This window comes from Muscardinus avellanarius (assembly GCF_963383645.1).
Source record: "Muscardinus avellanarius genome assembly, chromosome: 21".
Taxonomy (NCBI): domain Eukaryota; kingdom Metazoa; phylum Chordata; class Mammalia; order Rodentia; family Gliridae; genus Muscardinus; species Muscardinus avellanarius.
Genome location: NC_137807.1, coordinates 21,351,315 through 21,371,672, shown reverse-complemented (window position 1 = coordinate 21,371,672; position 20,358 = coordinate 21,351,315). Strand labels below are relative to the sequence as shown.

At 57.7% G+C, this 20,358-nt stretch overlaps 1 protein-coding gene across 1 annotated transcript in view; it reads left to right on the top strand.

The window, feature by feature from the left end:
• Positions 1-1,590: 1,590 nt before the first annotated feature.
• The window catches only part of LOC308277924 (uncharacterized protein KIAA1671-like), a gene marked incomplete at both ends in the record, with an annotated part of 68,097 nt that continues 49,329 nt past the window's right edge, over positions 1,591-20,358 (top strand). The window contains one exon of the mRNA XM_080717443.1: positions 1,591-1,641. Coding sequence (XP_080573569.1) covers positions 1,591-1,641 — 51 coding nt within the window. The remainder of the gene's footprint in view (positions 1,642-20,358) is intronic.

Sequence of the window (20,358 nt, the reverse complement as noted above, 5' to 3'; positions counted from 1 at the left end):
GTTCTACACGTGGTCCGGGTCAAGGGCCGCAGGTTGGGTGTGCGGCGGGGCGCCCCGGGCAGGGGTGCCCTGTGATGTCCTCCAGGGGAAGGCAGCCAGCGCTCCCTGGGGCCTGCTACGCCTTTATCTCCCCACTCAGGGAAGGCGCCTGCTCCCAGGTGGCTCTGGGCTGTGCTGAGGAGCGGGTAGGGCTTGAGCGGGGGCAGTGTGGAGGGCGACCCAGGAGATGTTTGTATTTGCAGGAGAGTGGAGCCCTGCGGTGGAGAAGGTTCCCACGGGGAGGGGACAGAGGGATAGGTACTGTGCACTCGGTCACTGACCCCCAGGCCCCGCTCCTGGGCACAGGGCCCCGGTCACCCCAGGCCTTCCTCTTGGGCACAGGGTCCTGGTCACCCAGGCCTTCCTCTTGGGCACAGGGTCCTGGTCACCCCAGGCTTTGCTCCTGGGCACAGGGTCCTGGTCACCCCAGGCCTTCCTCCTGGGCACAGGGTCCTGGTCACCCAGGCCTTGCTCCTGGGGGCAGGGACCTTGTGGCTGCAGTGGCTTCTGGGTTGTTCCAGGGACCCTGGGCATTCTGGGCCGGCCCTGGCCTCCACCCCCTGCCAGGCCGCCTGCTGGGGTTCTGGCCCCATGCTCGCTCCTTGGCATCAGCGTGCTGGGTCTCCGCCCCCGCCCGCCTGGCCCGCACCCTCCCAGCTGCGCCTGTTCTCTCTGTCCCTGGCTGCCTCCTGGACCATCTGTGACTACTGGTTTCCGGGCCTTTTGGGGGTACATTCCTTGGCTGCCGCACGGCGCTCCCACCCGACCCTCTCTGCCCCTCCCTCCACCTCCCCCTGCCCCGTGGCCTCTTCCTGCCCTCTGGCCTCTGCCCCATCTGCCCTCCTCATCTTCCTCCCTCTGGCCATCGCTTCAGGTGTGGTACTTATTTCTTAACCTCTGGACCTGGTCCCTGCCCCCTCTGCGCCCCGCCTGGGCGGGCCAGGCCCCCACAGGGGCAGACAGAGCCTGTGGTTGGGAGGCTTGGGCCCCCGTGCTCAGTTCCCAACTACTGTGTGACCCCGGCCAGGTCCCTCGCCTCTCTGGGCCTGGGTTCCTGTGCTGTGAGTGGGGGACAGCGCGCCCTCCTTCCAGGGCCTCCCAGAGGCTCAGCAGAGGCCGGAGGATGGGCGCCATAGGGGGGGCGCTGACCTGTGTGGTCAAGCTGTGACTTCCCTTCCCACCTGCCCACACATGTTCACGCCCACACCACACACGGCGTGCACCCACACATAGCAGCACGCACACACACACACACACACACACACACACACACACACACACATACACACAAGCACACGCTCAACTAAAGCCCAGTCTTACCGGGGATCCACTCGCACACACTTAGCCCCTAGGATCCGCCCCCCGCACCCCAGAAGTGCTTGTGGCCGCCCTGAGGGCTCCCTGGCCAGTGCCCCGGCCGCCAGCGGCTTCTGAATGATTCATGCCACCTAGAACTTGACTCCCGCGACATGCTGAGCGGGAAGGGCCGCCCCCTCCGCGGGGAAGCTGGGCGCTCCGAGCTGGCCCGCACAAGCCCCGCGCCCGCCCGCCATGGAGTACTACTACTGCCCCGGCTTGCTGAAGCTCCTGCGGTCCCTCTGGGTGAGTGGTCCTCTTCCTCCGGGGCGCGGGATCATCTCCTCCTCCGTCTCCTGCCAACTTGGCTTCCCGGCGGCTCTGTCTGCTTAGCAGCGGCTCTGTTTCCCGAGATGTGGCGGTGTTTGCAATAGAGGAGGGAGCCCGGGGAAAGGGCGCAGGGCTCTCTGTTGGGGTCCAGCAGCTTGGAAGGGATGGGGGGCCTGAACTGGATGTGAATGGGGTCCCGGGGAGCCGGCGTTCACGGACTCTGTCCTCAGAAGGAGAGAACAAGGAGAGCCCTGCTAATAGCTGCTCAAAAGCGGGTTTCTTGCGTTTGAAAGATTCTTTATTCTGAAATCAGGCCTCGTCGCCTTTGTGGGGGTAGAGACTTGGCCCATCTTTTACGGGATGCAACTAATAATTTTGGTTAAAAGTAAAAAGCCTCCTCCCCTCCCTGGTTGCATACTTTCCTCTCTAGAACAGAGAAAAAGATCTGAGAACTCTTCCTGGTGGAATCCCAAAGCCAGGAAGCCGCGGGGAAGCTCCCCGTGGGGGAGACTGTGTTTTTCAGGTTGTTTAGATGCAGAGAGACTGCCCTGCCCTGTGTCCCCGGGCAGGTGGCCGGCCCTCTCTGGGCTTCTCCTGTCTACAGGGTCGGCGCGGTTCTAGCCGGCTCTGCGGTGCCCACCGGGGCTCTGTGAACAGGAGGTCTGTGGGGCCACCGTCACGGGCCGGTCTCCGACTTTTCCAAAACATTGACCACTGATCTCAGAATGCCCAGAAAGGAAAGTCGGGGGAAATATTTTTTTTTCCCTCTCCTTCTAAATGTTTGCAAATACTTGGGATGCTTTCTTACCCAGAGAATTTTCCAGAGCTCCTAAAAATACAACTTTAGGCCACATTGTCCCCCAGCCGCCCCTCCCCAGCGCTCCCCTTCAGGTGCCCTCCTGAAGCGGCTCAGAAACAGGACACCACGCCATCCCCTCGCGCCCGGATCCAGGGAGGGCCTCACAATAAATGTAAGCAATAATTGATTCCCTTTTTTGGGGGAGGTTTTTTTTTTTCTTTTTTTTGGGGGGGGTGTGGGGAATTGAACCCAGGAGCATTCTGCCTCTGGGTTATACCTGCAGCCCTTATTTTATTTTTTTGTTTTAAACAGGGTCTCACTAAGTCGCTGAAGGCCTCACCAAGTTACTGAGGCTGGTCTTGAATCTGTGGTCCTTCTGTCTCAGTCTTCCAAGGCTGGGATTGCAAGTGTGTGTTATCATCCTTTTTATTATTATTATTATTATAAAAATGACATAGGGACAAGATAGAAAACTTGGAAGGGTCCAAAGAGCCCAAAAAGAAAATAAATGACTCACAATCATTTATATGTTTATTATTATTATTATTTTCTATTTTGGTACCAGGGATTGAACCCAGAGGCATTCTAACTCCAAGCGATATATACCCCAGCCCAATTTTATTTCTTATTTGGAAACAGGGTCTCACTAAGTGGCTGAGGCTAGCCTTGAACCTGTGATCCTCCTGTCTCAGCCTCCCAAATACTGTGATTACAAGCATGCCCCACCACGCCCGGCTCCTTTATGTGTGAAGCCTGTGGCTCCAGGCCAGAGGCTCCGGGCTCAGTGCAGGGGACACAAAGGTGACTAACCCGTCCACCCTCCCAGGAACTCAGCGGGCTGGGTGTGGCAGCAGGCACACCAACAAATACCTGTGATCACATCTTCACTCAACAAACGCCGGGCAGCAGTTTGGAACGCAGGTTGGATACTGTGAATACCAGTTTGCGCGTGACAGACCCGTCCCCCAGCCTTGTGGGACTGGAGCTTGGCCGGGGTGGGAGGGAGGCCTCGTGTGTGGGGGCAGAGGGTGCGTGGTCTCGTGGGCGGGGACCAGGAGCGCCCCCCCACCAGGGAGCTGAACCCCAGGGTGCAGCCAGAGGGCGCAGCCTGTGGGGGACTGACCGGGTTTGGGGGAACGAGGACTCTCACCCCCTCCGGGCTCTGCCTCCATCTCCACAGAGCTGCTCCCTGGGCCTCAGTTTCCCCAATTGCACCATGAAGAGGTGGGGGAAGTGTCAGGAGTTGCTCCGGGAAGTGACTGGGAGAGCTTTGCACAGGAGGCCCGTGCTCGGGGGGCTCCCGCCGCCTGTGAGAGGCACCCCCAATTCCTCTGTGCCTCCGAGCCACGAGGTCAGAGGTCAGCCAGCCCAGGTGCCCCAAGGCCAGGGGGCTCATATTTGCCGCTGGGCCCCCCAGGAAGCTTGGGAACATCCCCGGAATGCGTGCCGCGGGGCCAGGGTCAGCCACTTCCTCTCCCTGGGAATGTAGGGGACTTAGCACACAGCACCTCCTGTGGTCACTGTGATACCAGCACTTCCTTGTCTCCAGGAAGCCACCGTCGGGGGCAGAGGGACTTGGCGACCACAGGCCGCACAGGACCAGGGAGGTGAGAGCGCGCGCCCCCGCGGCTCCGTGTGGTTGAGAACTCCCGCTGCCCGCCCCGGAGCTCCGCCCTGACCCCTGCCCAACAGCCTGCTCCCCCCAGGACCCCAGGGACCCTGATTTCAATTTTTTTTCTTTGCAGCCCTGGGAATGGAACTCAGGGGCAGTCTACATCCAAACTACACCCCCAGCCTGATTGTTTTATTCTTTATTTTGAAACCGGGTCTCACTGAGTTGCAGAGGGCCTCACTAAGTAGCTGAGGATGTCCGCGAACCGCGATCCTCCGGTCTCAGCCTCCCAAGCTCTGGGATTAGAAGCGTGCGCCACCACGCCCTTCTTCTTTTTTATTCTTTACGTTGAAACAGGTCTCACTAAGTTACAGAGGGCCTCACTAAGTAGCTGAGGCTGGCGGCGAACCCAGATCCTCCTACCTCAGCCTCCCAAGTACTGGGATTCCAAGTGTGCGCCGCCACGCCCAGCTGGCTTCTAAACAAAACGGAACACTAGATTTTCAAGGTGTGTGGCGTGGTGGTTTGAAATACACATCCACAGGGGGAAATGGCTGCGTGGCCAGTTAGCACGCCTGCGTCCTCACAGTCCCACGTGTGTGTATGCGGGGGGCGGGGTAAGATCTCCCCCAAATGCATTCTGTGCCTCTCGTCCAGGATGCCCCCAAATCCCGGGGACCACGCTGACCGCTGTTCAGCCAGCCTGCTGTGGATAGGCGTCTAGACCGCCATTCGTCCCACACAGCTAGCGAGTTCTGGCCCTCTGGCCCCATGTCTCCTCTGGGGACCAGCCTGCCCTGCGGCTCTGTGTTTGGCTTTTCTTGACTTCACCCGGCAGCGAGGTCACACCAGACTTGGGTTTCTGAGTTTGGCTTATTTCCCCTGGTTCACGTGTGTGGGAAAATTTCCTTCTTTTTAAAGGCTGTATGTTATTCCATCGTGTGTGTGTATCTATGGTACTGCAGCTTTTAAGTTTGTTCTATATTAAGCCGGGCATGATGGCGCACGCTCGTAATCCCCGCGTCTGGGAGGCTGAGACAGGAGGGTCGCTCAGGTTCGAAGCCAGCCGCACGTGCTGGCTTAAGAGACCCTGTTTCCAAAAATAAAAAAAATAGGTCTGGGAGTGTAGCCCAGATATAGAAGGGCTTCCAGGAACCCCAGTACCACAAAAAAAAAAAAAAAGAAAATAAAGAAAAAAATAAAAAATAAAAATAAATTTTAAAAGTTTGTTCTATATTTTATTTTTATTGTGAAAAAGGGTCTTGCTAGGTCGCTGAGAGTCTCACTACTTGCTGAGCCTGTCCTTGAACCTGCAATCCTCCTGTCTCAGCCTCCCAAGTATTGGAATTACGGGTGTGTGCCACCATGCCTGGCTTGTGTTTTTTTTTTTTTTTTTTTAACCAAAAAACTGGGGATCGAATCTAGGCACATTCTACTTCTGAGCTACATCTCCAGCCATATTTATTATTATTATATTATTACTATTATTATTATTATTATTATTATTATTATTTTGGTGGTACTGGGGTTCCTGGAAACCCTTCTACCTCCGGGCTACAATCCCACGGGCTACACTCCCAGATCTATTTTTTTTTTATACTTTTTATTTGGAAACAGGGTCTTTAAGAGCGCTGCTGGCTTCGAACCTGCGCAATCCTCCTGTCTCCACCTCCCAAGCGCGGGGATTACAAGCGTGTGCCACCACGCCCGGCCCATATTTATTTATTTATTTACTTACTGACTTATTTGTTTTTGAGACAGGATCTGGCTAGGTGGCTTATAATCTTGCTAAGTTGCTGAGGCTGGCCCCAAACTTGCAATCCTCTTGTCTCAGCCTCCCAGGTACTGGGATCACAGGTGTGTGCACCGCGCCTGGCCGTCCCACGGTGTCTGTGCATTCATTCATCGCTGGGCATTTAGATTGTTTCCATATCTTGGCTACAAGGCCACCAGGAATTACCCAGGCCACGGTGTCGGCGGCTGGAGTGGAGAAGCCGCTCTGTCTAGCGCTGGTGGGGCTTCTCCGTCAGGGTTCTGTCTCCGCTTCCGAATCAGACCCGAGATCCCTGTCATTTTTTGTCGAGAACACAGCTCACAATTGCCTGCCAAGTGAATGAACGGGTCCCGGGTGTGCACACAGGTCCCGGGTGTGCACATGGGTCCTGGGTCTGCACACAGATCTCGGTTGCACACATGGGTCCTGGGTCTGCACACAGGTCTTGCTTATGCACATAGGTCCTGAGTATACACAGGAGTCGTGGGTGTGCACATAGGTCCTGGGGTATAAATAGAGGTCTTGGTTGTGCACACGGGTCCTGGGTGTGCACATGGGTCCTGGGTCTGCACACGGGTCTCGGTTGTGCACACGGGTCCTGGGTCTGCACACAGGTCTTGGGTGTGCACATGGGTCCTGGGTCTGCACACAGGTCTCAGTTGTGCACACGGGTCCTGGGTCTGCACACAGGTCTTGGGTGTGCACACGGGTTCTGGGTCTGCACACAGGTCTCGGTTGTGCACATGGGTATGCACGTGGGTCCTGGGCGTGCACATGGGTCCTGGGTGTACACAGGAGTCGTGGGTGTGCACACGGGTCCTGGGTGTGCACACGGATCGCCGGCAGCTTCCTGGGCTCCGCAGAGCTGTCCTGGGGGAAGCCCCTGGGCTGGCGCCGCACCAGCTGGGAAGTGGGGGTATTGAGTTTCTGTTTCAAATCATTAGTAACCGGAGCCGCCACCACCCGCGCCGGCCGTTTGCGTTACTGCGCGCCCTCCGTGATGAGCTAACCCAGCCAGGGGCCGGGAGGGCGCGGCTGGCACCCGAGCTGGCTGCCCGTGGCTGTCACCGGGAGGCGTGACGGCTCCTGCGCCATCCTCCTGTGCGTCTGCCAAGCCCGGGAAGGGGCCCATTTTGCAGGTTGGGAAACCGAGGTCCGGAAGGCTTAGGTGCCCCCCACGCAAGGAAGCGTCAGAGCGTGGATTCGAACCCAGGTCGCCCTCTGTCATTTTAATTATCTCACAGAGTCTGAACTTCTGGGTTCTCAGTGGGGAAACTGAGGCCCACAGGGATCGGGTGCCTGGCCAGTCCCGAGGGCCATACTTAACTAGGTGAAGGGTAGCTGAGTCCGGTTTTACTTTTGATTTTGAAACAGGGCCTCGCTAAGTTGCTGAGACTGGACTCAAGCCTGGGATCCTCCTGTCTCAGCCTCCCAGGTGCTAGGGGATTACAAGTGTGCACCATGATGCCCAGCTCACAGAAGCATCTGGTGGTCCATGCGGCGGGCGTCCTGGATGCTGTTTCAGGAAGAAACTGTGTGACCCCGAGTCCGGGGGGAAGGGCGCCTCTCCGCCCATGGCCGGGGTCCCCGCCCCTCACTGCTACCTCTGCGGCTGGGTGGCCAGGTCAAACCACTGGGCCTCCCTGTGGTCACTGAGCTGTGTCTCCGCATGCGACTCCAGGACCGCTGGAAACGGGGCCTTGGTGTGTTAGCCTCCCCACCGCCATCTTCCTGACATTTCTTTGCTTGGGCCTGTCCTGTGCCGGCCCAGAACCCCCTGGGGGCAGCCCCCTGGGTCCTTAAACCCCGAGTTTTGCCACATGTGGTATCTCGATCAGTCCTCGCGACCACACCAAAAGGAGACATTCTGAGGAGAGCGCCACCAGCTGGGAGGGCGCTGCGCTGGGGTTTGAGTCACGGTCTTTTTTTCTTTCTGCAGTATTGGGGATCATCGCCCGGGGTTTTCTGCCACTGAGCCACACCCCCGGCCCTTTTTATTTTAATTTTATTGTATTTCATTTTATTTTTGCGGGTCTGGGGATGGAACTCAGGGGCATTCGACCTCCTAGCTACACCCCCTGCCCTACTTTTTATTCTTTATTTTGAAACAGGGTCTCACTGAGTTGCAAAGGGCCTCACTAAGTAGCTGAGGCTGTCCGCGAACCGCGATCCTCCTGTCTCAGCCTCCCAAGCGCAGGGATTACAAGCATGCGCCACCACGCCCGGCTTATTTTTATTTTTTCTGAGACAAGGTCTTGCGAAGGTGCTGAGGCTGGCCTCAAAACGTGTGATCCTCTGGCCTCAGCCTCCCATGTCACCAGGATCACACCTTGCCCAGGTAGTCGAGCTGGGATTTGAACTCGGGGAGTGTGCTGATTCATGCGAAGCTAGCTTGGTCCCTGGCTGAGTCTCCGCCAGTCAGGAAGGCCACTCGCATGTTCTGGATGAGTGCCCAGGGCGGGATGCATAGTAGGTGCCCAGGAGACACTGGGTCCCGAGCCCCTGCGTGTGGAAGGCCGCGCCTGCACGCGGGGGCCACTGCTGTAACTGTAGCTCCTGGGTTATCAGAGAAGACATGGCTGTTTTTGTGCTGTTTGGTTTGGGCCACGGGACGGGGCGCCATGCGCAGCTGTGGTCTGGCTCAAGCTGTGGGGTGCACAGAGGCGAGGCCTCCGAGCCATGGCCCCCTGGCTTCTAACCCCCACGGGGCTCCTTCCTAACAGCGCGTGGGGCCTCAAAAAACTCACCTGTCAGAGATGAGGAGACACCTCCTCCTGGCGCATCCCAGGGACTCCGTGAGGCAGGGTCAAGGTATACAGTCGGTGCTGAACAAGTGTTAGCAGCCGACGCGAAGGCTTGACATCTAATGGACCTTCATTTTGGTTCACTCGCGTGGCCCAGGCCCTGTCCTGTTTGGGGTCCATCAGTGAACAGACAGTGCAGACCCCCCAGGGCCTGGAATTTTTGTGGGGTGCTCAGGCTATGGACGGGAGTATGGTGTGTAAGGAGGCCACGGTGTGTCGGGGTGAATGCTGTGGGCGGGAGGAAGTCAGCGGCTGGAAGGCTGGTGGGGGCGGAGGGGCATCTCTAAGAAGGTGACAGACGCAGAAAAGCAGAAGAAATAGGCCAGGGGAGCCTGCGGGGGAGGGAGCGGTGGTGCAGAGGTCCTGGGGCCACAGAGTAGGAGAGACGTCGCCCAACCCGGGCTTTGAGCGGATCCCTCAAGCCGGGCAGAGCCAGACGGGGGCGGCTGGCGAGGATCCCCTGTGTGTGTGTATGTGGGGGGGCTCTGGCTCCACTTGGAACCCATCAGGAACCACGTGAGGATTCAGCTGGACAGTGTGCCCCACCCCTCATTCCATGCATTCAGTCTTTTTTTCCTCGCATGACCACAGGGCCTCGCCCCACATCCTGGGTCCCTCAGCCGTCAACATGCATTGCTCTTCTTGTAGACACAGGGACAGGCCCACCAGCACTGGCCTCGTGGGGGCCTCAGCTGCCCTCCCCAGCTGGTGCTGACTCTCAGGCCACGGTCTTCCAGGCCCCGAAGCCGCCATGCCAGATCTCAGTGCAAGCCTGGAGCTGTCAGAATGGCCGTGACAATCTTGTGACCATAGGAGGGTTGTTAGGAGGGTGGGCATGTGGGGGGCTTGGGGAGCGGGGCTCTCGGTGGCGTTGCTGTGTGACCCCGAGCGGTGGCTTGCCCTCTCTGGACCTTCATTTCATCGTTGAACAATGAAGGGTCGATCCGGGTTCTCCTTAATTCCCGTGGCCCGTCACCGAGTTGCGGGGTCTGGTAAGGCGTAGCCCAACAAACCTGGACTCGAATGCAGCGATCCCTGCCCCGTGGCCTCGGGTAAGCGGCTTTATGGCTTTGAGCTTGGTTTTCTTCTCTGGAACTGGAGGTCTCTCTTTTTCAAGTGGAGATTTTGCCAGTGTCTCATCCTGGAGACCAGGCGGGCACGCAGTAGGCGCTTAATAGCCGGGAGCTGCTGTCTGCACTTTCTTCTAAAGGTCCGAGCCCTTCCGGAAGCCAGGCAGCCTGGCAGGCAGGCTGGTTCCAGGTGTGGACACCAGAGGGCGCCCTGGCCTCACAAGTCGCCCCAGCTGCTTGCCAAGCCGATTCGCACCTGTTGCACCTGCCTCAGGCCGGCAGGGGCTCACTCCCTGGAGGTTTGTGGACCCTAAATAGCAACACTCTTGCCTCTGTACTGAACAAGTGCAGATTTCTTTTTCTTTTCCTTTTCCTCAAACAAGTACTTGATAGCGGTTACAATGTATCAGGTGTGGACAGCAACCCAGAGAGGATTTAAACCGTAATGGAGGGCCTGGGGGCCAGGGGGGTGGATGCAGAATCCGCCCACTTCACCTGAGGGACTGAGTATCAGCACTGTCTGGTGTTTCCAAGGGTTCTGGGACTGTCCCCTGCAGGGATCACTGTGTAGTGGGGCACAGGAAGGAGCTTTGGGGGTGCTAGGCGGGGGCTGCTGGGGAAGACGCCATGCCAGGCCTACTGGGGCGTCTCTCAAAGTCCCCATGCAGGGCGCGCCTGCTTAGCCACCACTGTCCCTGGCAGGCAGAGGGACGCCCCAGAGCTGAAGGGGGCGTCCCTCAGATGGGGGGGCTTTTGTGTGGAGCAGAGCCAGACTCCCCGGGGCTGGGCCTGGTGGCGTGCCCCTCTCTGGGCTGGCATCTTCTCTGAAAGGCTATCATCCCTGGCTTGTGTCCACGGGGTGCTCTGGGGATGAAATCCAGGGGCATTCTACCCTCGAGCTACACCCCCAGCCCTATTTTTATTCTTTTTTTTATTTTTTATTTTTTTGGTGGTACTGGGGTTCCTGGAAGCCCTTCTACCTCCAGGCTATACTCCCAGACCTATTTTTACATTTTTATTTGGAAACAGTGTCTCCTAAGCCAGCGAACCTGTGCCATCCTCCTGTCTCTGCCTCCCAAGCGCAGGGATTACAAGCCTGCGCCACCACGCCTGGCTATTCTTTATTTTGAAACAGGGTCTCACTGAGTTGCAAAGGGCCTCACTAAGTCATTGAGGCTGTCCGTGAACTGCGATCCTCCTGTCTCAGCCTCTCGAATGCTGGGATTACAAGCATGCCTGGCTAATTGGGGGCACTTTTAAAAATCTTCCACAGTACCGATTTTTCCAAACATTTCCTCAGAGCCTCTCCTCCTGGAGGGCAGCAGGCACCGTGCCAGGCCTTGGTGCTGCCCTGGCCTGCCTGGGCCCCGCCCGGCCTCCTGGCCACCTTCCCAGAGCCGTGCCGGGCTGGACGCCCGTGCTGGCTTCGAGGGAGCAGGGAGCGAGCGCCCTGGCCCGGTGAAAGAGGCCTTTGTCCTCCAGCTCGTGCTCCAGCAGGGGAGGGGGTCCACCTCTCATCTGCAAGCAAAGCGGGCCTGGCACATTGGCCCAGGTCGCCCCTCGGCCTGCAGGCTCCGGCAGAGCGCTGGCCCTGGTGCCGTCTGCTGAGTCTGGAGCCGCCGGGGGCCACAGAGCCCTGGCCCTGGCCGTACAGTACTTTACAGTTTACAATCTTGCCGTCCGCTCCCTTCTGGGTCTGCGGGGCTGTGGCCAGGTCACAGTGCTGTCCTGCCAAACCAGCCATGCCCACCAACACGGTGCTTCGCCCCCAGAGCAGGACAGGAGGTGAGCAGCCCCTGGCCGGGGCGCCCTGGAGGTGGCTCCTGGTGGCCAGGCTTCGTGGAGAGGGTGCCCCGAAGTCTCAGCGGGCCACAGCTGCCGTTCTCTGCTAGTCGAGGCAGCTAGTGTAGGTGGCCTGGCCCCACCTCTCCCCGGGGCATGGCAGCCGCTCAACCTTCCCTCCCCCGCACCCAGAAACAGGTGAATCTCTGCCAGGGCCCTGGGTGAGCACACGGCGTGCACGGGCCTCCTGGGTGCTGCGCACGGCCCCCCTCAGCCCCGGTGGCGGATTCCAGGCCGGTTATTTCCCTGAAGGCGCCAGGCAGAGCCACCCGCGCTGCGCCGGAGCGCGTGGGCCGACTTCCCTTCCGCTAAACGCGGAATATTCCTTGAGTTCTCTCAGCCTCGCAGATGTCTGAGTCACGGCTTGTGCACCAGTCTCTCCCGTGGCGTCTATTCTGAGCAGCTGCTCCCGCCCCGTGCCCTGGGGCTCCCCGGGGTGGGGGCCGGAGGCGGGGCTCGCACACCACCGTGGGAGCACTGGGTCCCTGCGGTCCACCTACGGGGCTTCTGCGTCTGCTGTCCAAGTGCCGGGCATTCAGTAGGCGCCTCATGCATGTTTGATGAGCTGGATGGATCGATGGGGAGTCTCTGGTCACATCTGTGTCCCCTCCCCCCAGTCAGCATGCAATAATGTTCATCACTCTGGACGGACTTGGGAGTGAATGGGGGGTGCGGCGGGGCGGCCATCTCTGTCCTTGTCACGAGCGCGCTGCTGGCCGCCTCAGGGTTTCCACCAGTGAGCGTGTGTGGGGGGAGCGAATGGGCCTCTGAAGTCATCTCTGTCCCCAAGGCAGCTGTGTCCCATCCACAGGGCTTAGCAGAGGGCTGGGTACACAGCAGGCACTCAATAATTGCTTACAGACCCAACCTTAAGGGCGTAAAGAAGGAGTACAGGGTGCAGCTCCTCCCGCCAGGGCTCCCTCGTATTCATTTCTGTCCGTCTGTTCCCTGGCACGAGCTCTTACACACAGTAGGTGCTCAATAAAGGTTTGAGTGAAGGAATCAAAAGTTAACTCTCTTGGAGGCAGGGATATTCCTTGCTTGTTTGTTCCCAGGAGATGAACGGGGCTCGGCACACAGTAGGCGCCCAATAGCTGCGCCTTGGACTGAGCGGGTGAGGGAACTCCTCGAGGGCCCGCACCTGTCCATCTTTTCCCTCCGGTCCTCGCGTGGGGCCGGGCATACAGCAGGTGCTTAGCAAGTGCGCCCCGCGCCATCCCGGCCTTTGCTGGGGTCGGCGATCGATCCCGGGTGGATGGGGAGGAAGCGGCCGCGGCCTCGCCCGTCCTTCTGCAGACTTTTCCTGGCCTTCCGGTCCGCGCAGGTGGACGGGAAGCCCGGGAGGCCTGCGTGGGGGTGGGACGGAGGCGCCACGCCAGGCCCTGGACCGCAGACCCCGGGACCCCTTTTCCTGAGCACACAGCGCTTCTAAATTTAGAGCCGCCGGCCCGGAGTCACCAAGCGCTGCAGGCTGCCTGCCAATCCCGGGGACCCAGAGACAGGCATTGGGGGTCTGCAGAGCGAGTTATACGTCTAGCGCTCCGATTTACACTTAAAACAGTGGCGACTTGACGGCGCAGCCGAGCCTCTGTTTCCGCATCTGTAAACGGGATCATAAGCCTTTCTTTTCTTGGCTCAGGATCCTGGCCCCTGACCTGGGCTGCCCGGCATGCTTTTTATTTTTTATTTAAAAAAAAAAATCTTGGTGGTGGTAATAGGGATCGAACCCAGGGGCATTGTACTTCTGAGCTACATCTCAGCCCTACTTTTTGTCTTGTTTTGTTTTGTTTTTGTGTGTGTGGTACTGGGGATGGAACCCAGGGGCATTGTACTTCCAAGCTACACCCTCAGCCCTATTTGTTTTATTTTTTACTTTGAAACAGGGTCTCACTGAGTTGCAGAGGGCCTCACTAAGTAGCTGAGGCTGTGCGCGAACTACGGATCCTCGGGTCTCAGCCTCCCAGATGCTGGAATTCCAAGCACGTGCTACCATGCTCGGCTTATTCTTTATTTTGAAACAGGGTCTCTCTAAGTTGCAAAGGGCTGACCCCAAACCTGCAATCCTCCTGTCTCAGCCTCCCAAATACTAGGATTACAAGCGTGCACCACCATGCCCGGCTCCCAGGGAGTCCAAAGATAGGATTCTGGTGGTTCTAGCACCTGGGTTTAAAACTATGACCACGGCTGGTTTGGGGCACAGCGTCTCAGGCAGGGCCTCCCCCTGCAGAGTCCAGGGTGTGGTTCACCTGGCAGTGGTGTAGTCAGTCCAGAGAGCTGCACAGGCCCACGGGGAGCGGCGGGCTGGTGTTTAGTCTGTTTCCAGAGTGCGGGGGAAGAGAAGCCCTGGGTGGGTCATGGCCTCCGGAGCCCCAGCTCCCAGGGATGGGCCAAGGCCAGTGGAGGGGATCTGCTGGGCAGCCACTGTCCGCTGGTTGGCAGAGGTGTGGCTGGAGGTAAAACACCCTGAATTCAATCCTCAGTACCGGAAAAACAAAACAAAAATCCCCCACACAGCAAAACCCCCTCTCCTTCCTTTGTGAAGCGGTTCACCTTGTAGGAGCCTGACATTTGGCATTTTTCTTCTGGGAGCCGAACAAGGAGGCCCCTCCTAGAAGATTGTCACTGGAGAAAGGAACCCGAATGTTCCCTCCCGGAAATTCTGCGTAGAAAGTTAAAGCAAGACAGGATCGCACTTGAGGATGGCAGTTGCCATGGTTACCGGGTAGCACAGCCACTCCGGTCCAGACACGTGCAGCGCTCTCCCCCAGACCTTCAGCTGCGGCGGCGCCGGCTGCAGTCCCAGGCCTGCGGCTTTTAAATGCCTTTCCTAAGCCGGGCGTGGGGGCGCACGCTTGGCATCCCAGCATCAGGAGGCTGAGACAGGAGGATCGCAGTTTGCGGCCAACCTCAGCTACTTAGTGAGGCCCTCTGCAACTCAGTGAGACCCTGGTACAAAATAAAGAATAAGAAATAGGGCTGGGGGTGTAGCTCGGAGATACAATGTCCCTGGGTTCCATCCCCAGGACCACAAAAAATAAATAACAAAACAAAAAAATACATACAACTGTATATATTTATATATAAATATATGTAAAACATATAACAAAGTTAACATAAATATATATTTAATATATCAAATATAATATTTAATGATTACATATATAAATAACCATATATATATGTATAGGTAAAGTGCTGGGGCTAGACTATCCCTGGGTTCAATCCCACACCACCAAAAAGAAAACGAAAAAGAAAAGATGGCAGCGTTGATGCCCTTGAGTTGGTGAGAGGGGAGCGTGAGGGGTGGTGTGGGCCCTCCGCGGCCAAGGGAGGCAGGTGAGCCCCCAGGTGTGGGTCCGGGGAAGCCGGGCCTCGGTCTCCAGCCGGGTGTGGATGGGGGAGTCGCGGGTTCACGGAGAGAATTTGCCAAGCGCCGGAAGCAGAGAGGTTCCGGCTTCGAATCCGGCCGGCATGTGGGTGGTGCCGAGGTTCCTGTGTCCGCTTATCCATCACCAGGCCGAGTCTCCTTCCTCCCAGAGCCCTACAAAGCAGCCAGCATGGTCATCCCTGTCCCCAGATGGGAAGACCGAGGGTCAGAAAGCCCCCAGGACTTGGCTGAGCTCCCAGGGCTCGTTGGCCTCCGGCGGGGCCGGGTTTGGGGTTTGAGGCCGTGCTGCCCGCCCTGCTTCCAGCCCGGACACCAACCCCAGGCCTCGATTCCCAGCCTTTCAAGACGACGAGACTGTATCTTGGAGGGCTGTGCGTGGCGCCCACGTCACTGAAATCAGAGACGGCGGTGGCACCTGCCTGGCGGCGCTCGAGGTGCCGGGAGGAGCCAGAGGGACGGCCACGCCTTCCTGACCTGAAACCCCAGGTGACTGTGCGGGCTTCTGCCCTGCCCAGTTGCTGGGCCCGTGGAGTGGAGGCAGTTATTATTATTATTAATTATTATTATTATTATTATTATTATTAATACTGGGGATTGAACACAGAGGCATTCTATCTCTAAGTTACATCCCCAGCCCCACGTTTAAAAAAAATTTTTTTTGCAGTACTGGGGATGGAATCCAGGGGCATTCCACCTCCAAGCGATACCCCCAGACCCATTTTTTATTCCTTATTTTGAAACAGGGTCTCACTGAGTTGCAAAGGGCCTCACTAAGTTGCTGAGGCTGGCCGCGAACCACCATCCTCCTGTCTCGGCCTCCCAAATGCTGGGATGACAAGCGTGCGCCACCGCGCCCGGCTGAGGCAGCTATTATTATGCTCTGAACATTACTCGTGGAGGAATAAGGAGGGTCTGGAGTCCTCCCTGCCCCCAACTCAAACACTGACTGACACACACACACACACACACACACACACACACACACACACACACACTCCTCCTCTTCTTCCTTTGGACCTGGCACTGGCTTCTGGGCCTCTGCCTCCTCCCAAACCGCTCAGAGGTTCAGGCGTGGGGACTCATGCTTGTCACCCTCGTACTTGGGAGGCTGAGACAGGAGGATCGCAGGTTCGCAGCCAGCCTCCGTTACTTAGTGTGGTCACATCTTGATAAAGGAGCCGTCCTGGCCAATCTGAGCAGGACCCTTCCCGTTGCACCCACACGGCCAGGGATGGAGGTACTGGGCCTGGGCGCCGGTGGGGCACCGTGGGCGCCCGCAGGACCACCGTGCTGAGCGAGAGGGCGCGCCAGGCCCCGGGGCCTCGGGTGGTCCAGGGGTTGGGGACAGGCGGGGGCATCAGCGGGAGGGCAGGGGCCAGCTCGCAGCCCTCCAGAGCCGGGCCTCCCGTCCACCTCCCCCGCCCGTCCTGGCCTCTTTTCTTTCTGAAAAAGCCTGGGCACTTGGGATCAAAGTTCAGGGCGCTCAGCACGTCACCTGCCCCCAGTTGGGCAAGGGTGAAATTGGATCCTGACAATGCCGAGCTGTTCTGGCTCAGCAGGTGAGCACGCTGGACTTTTATTTATTTATTTATTTATTTTTGCTGGGGGTTGAACCCAAGAGCATTCCATCTCCGACCTACACCCCCAGACCTTTTTTTTTTAATTCTTAATTTTTGAAACAGGGTCTCGTTCATTTGTGGAGAGCCTCACTAAGTTGCTGAGGCTGGCCACAAACCTGCAATCTTCCGGTCTCAGCCTCCCAAGTACTGAGATTACAAGCGTGCGCCACAATGCCCCGCTCTGTTCTACTTTTTCTTTGTGGGTGTATGTGGTACTGGGAATGGAACCCAGGGGCATTCAACGTCCTAGCCACACTCCCAGCCCTATATATATATATTTAAATTCTTAATATATGAAACAGGGTCTCATTTAAGTTGTAGAGGGCCTCACTAAATTGCCGAGGCTGGCTGTGAACCTGCGATCCTCCTGTCTCAGCCTACCACGTACTGGGATGACAAGCGTGCGCCACCACGCGCCCGGCTCCGCTCTACGTTTTAATGGGACTTGTGTGGCCGGCAACGGCTACCTCCTGGGAGGAGGCGGCTGCTGGGGCTCCAGCCCTTGTGCGTCCTCCTCCTCTGTGCCACAGAGAGAGGTGGGTCCTGGGTGTGTCCCCAGGGCTACAATTTCCCTCTGTTCAAACACAGCCTTAATTTCCTCCCCTGAACAAGGGCGTCACGGCTCCGTGGCTGGCCTGGAATGTTCTGTGCTGCTGTAACGGGGTACTGAGGACCAGGCGATTTCTGTTGTTGGTACTGGGGATTAAACCCAGGGGCATTGTACTTCCGAGCTACACCCCAGCCCTATTTTTCTTGTAGTCTTTTTATTCTAAAGCAGGGTCTCACTGAGTTACAAAGTTTATTTTTATTTATTATTATTTTTTTTTTGCAGTACTGTGGATGGAACCCAGGGGCATGCTACCTCTGAGCTACACCTCCAGCCCTGTGTTTTATTTTGAAACAGGGTCTCACTGAGTTTCCGAGGGCCTCACTATGTAGCTGAGGCTGTCCTCCAACTGTGAGCCTCCTGTGTCAGCCTCCCAAATGCTGGGATGACAAGTGTGCGCCACCGCGCCCGGCTCGCTATTTATTTTGAGACAGAGCTTTGCAAAGTTGCCGATGCCGGCCTCGAACCTGCAGCCCTCCTGCCCCAGCCTCCCGCGTTTCTAATCTTTGGCTCTCCTCCTCCTGGGGAACCTTGGGTTCTCAGAGGCAGCTCAGCCGAGTTGAGCAACCTCCCCACTCCGAAATAAATAAATCCCTTAGGGAACATAGTGCATCCCCCGACCCAGTTCTGTTTAGTTGTCCCCAAGAACATCTTGTGTTCTTTCCTGAGAAAGACGTCCAAACACACGTGGGCCTGAGATGCGGGGGCTGGAGGACGCGTCGCCTCCGCCCGCCCCCCCGGGACCTCTGCGACGTGAAGACAGGCTCTCCACGCCATCAGCTCGCCCTGGGCGGGGCCTGCTGAAGGGCCACGAGTTTCTGGCTGTTTCTAGAAACACTTCTTTTCTGAACAACAATCTTCTCTTCTCCAAGGTTACCTAGAGGCTCGTTAGGTCCCCAAGACGCGGAACCAGCCCGAGGCAGTGGTCCCGGGCTCGGTTTATAAATAATCTGGGCTTGACTGGTTAAGATCACGCCATTTCTATTTCCTTCCTCCTTATCAGAATTCTTTCCCTGTTGCCTTGGCAACAGGCCTCGGGAGAGGAGGCGGCAGCTCTGGGACTCGGGTCCGGGCCGCAGCATCCCTGGTCTCACGCGGTGGCCGTGCCGAGCGTCCCCGCCACCCACAGGCTTGGCCTGGAGTGGGGAGACTCCTGGGGAAACTAAGTCACAGCCCAGCATACCCAGCGACTGGGTGAGGACCACAGGTAGACCCCATGCCCGAGGGGTCAGGCAGCTTCTGTAGGGAGGGTCCGTCCATGCCGAGGCCCAGGGAACGCTGGGCCTGTCCAGGTAGAAAGGGGCTGGAACAGTGTTATTGCACAAACATCTAAGCAGGAGATGGCGTGGCGCGTCCCGTGGCGGGAACTCGCCCAGCTTGTGGGGTGCGTGGAGGTGGGGGTGGAGGACGGACAGGCGGGGCCTGACACACACAGGAGGTCCAGGTGCCCATCACTCCTCCTCCTCTGTGAGAGCAGAGGCACCTCAGGGCCTCTGCACAGCCGTGCCTGCCTCCTGCATCCATGGTCAGAACAGGACGTGAGCCCAGGTCCATCCCAGCGGACACTCCACTCTAGACCGCCCTCCACCGGCCATCTGCATTCTTCTGACTTGTTTAAACAATCAGACGATATGAATCATCACCCACTATCATGCCTTGTGCCTACCATTTATTGAATTTTTTTTTTTTTTTTTTTTTGGTGGTACTGGGGATGGGACCCAGGGGCATTCTACCTCTGAGCTACACCCCAGCCCTATTTTTTATTCTTTATCTTGAAACAGGGTCTCATTGACTTGCAGAGGGCCTCACTAAGTAGCTGAAACTGTCCTCGAACCACGATCCTCCGGCCTCAGCTTCCCAAATGCTGGGATGACAAGCGCGCGCCCCCATGCCTGGCTCCTCAGCCCTGTTTCTTTATTCTTTATTTAGAAACAGGGTTTCACTGAGTTGCCTGAGCTCTTCAAGGATTGTAGGTGCCCCAGAGTCAGCACAGAGCTCGCCCCCAATACCTGTCCAGAGACTGTCTGTCGAATGAGCAAATGACCAACATGTTCTGAGTTCCGTGAGAGCATACAGCCTAGAAACAGTGATCTCTGTGCCCCGCCCCACACAGCGGTTCAAGTTCCGTCTGGATCCTGGACCTCGCCAGCATCTCCAGCACTTTTTGGATTAATTATATAAGAAAGAGAGGGCTGGCTTTCTTTTCTGATGCCCAGCAACCTCCCAAGAGTTTCCTGGAGAGAACAGAGGAGTCTGCAGAACAAGACTCCTGGTGGTGGTGCTGGGGGGGGGGGGCGCCTGTGCTGCCCCAGTTTTTAGGGAGCGACGCTTTTTATAGTCCCACGTTCAGACCGCAGTGTCCCTGGAGGAAGCCGGGCAGGAGCACGGGCAGCTGGCCCTCCGCTCGCTTCTGCTCCCCTTCCCGCCACCTGGATGCAGGGAGCATGGCAGCTCCCCCATCCTGGCTGACTGGGCCAGCCCAGGACACCCTCAGCCTTGTCAGAGGTCTGAGGAGGGGGTAGCACACACATCGCTTGCTAGCTCTGCGGTCTTGGGCCTCTTAGCCTCTCCCTGCCTCAGTTTCTCCATCTGTAAAAGGGTGCGGATCACAGTCAAAGCCTGTTGCGCTGATGGGAGGGGGTGATGTAATAGAATGCACCAAGCTGCAGAATTACATCTGCACACAGCAGGTGCTCAGCCGGTGCTGGCCCTGGGTGTGGTCTTAGGTTCTCTGGAAGCAGAGGCTGGGCTGGGTGTCACGGGTCAATATAGAACATCCCCTGGAGAGCTCACGTGTGAACGTTCAGAGTTGATGTCATTAAGTCCCGAGCGTCGTAGCCTCATCAGTGGATAGGTCCAGTGTCATGGAGTTACAGCTGGTCACCTGGGCAGGCGGGCTGGGGCTGGAGGACGTGGGTCCCGGGGGTGTGGCCATGGTGACCGCGCCTTTCCTTTCCTCTGCTTCCCGTCTCCATGATAAGAGAGCACGGCCCTTGCTCCCTCCCTGTCTGGCCGTGGTGCCCTGAGTGCCGCCGACCCAGCCTAACGTGGACTGAACTCTGGAATCTCCTAAAAACCTGTGAGCAAGTAACTCTTCCCTCCGAGATCTAAGTTGCACGGGCAGTTGATTTGGATCATGGCAGCGAGGATGTTGCTGGGGCACGGGGACCCCTATGTC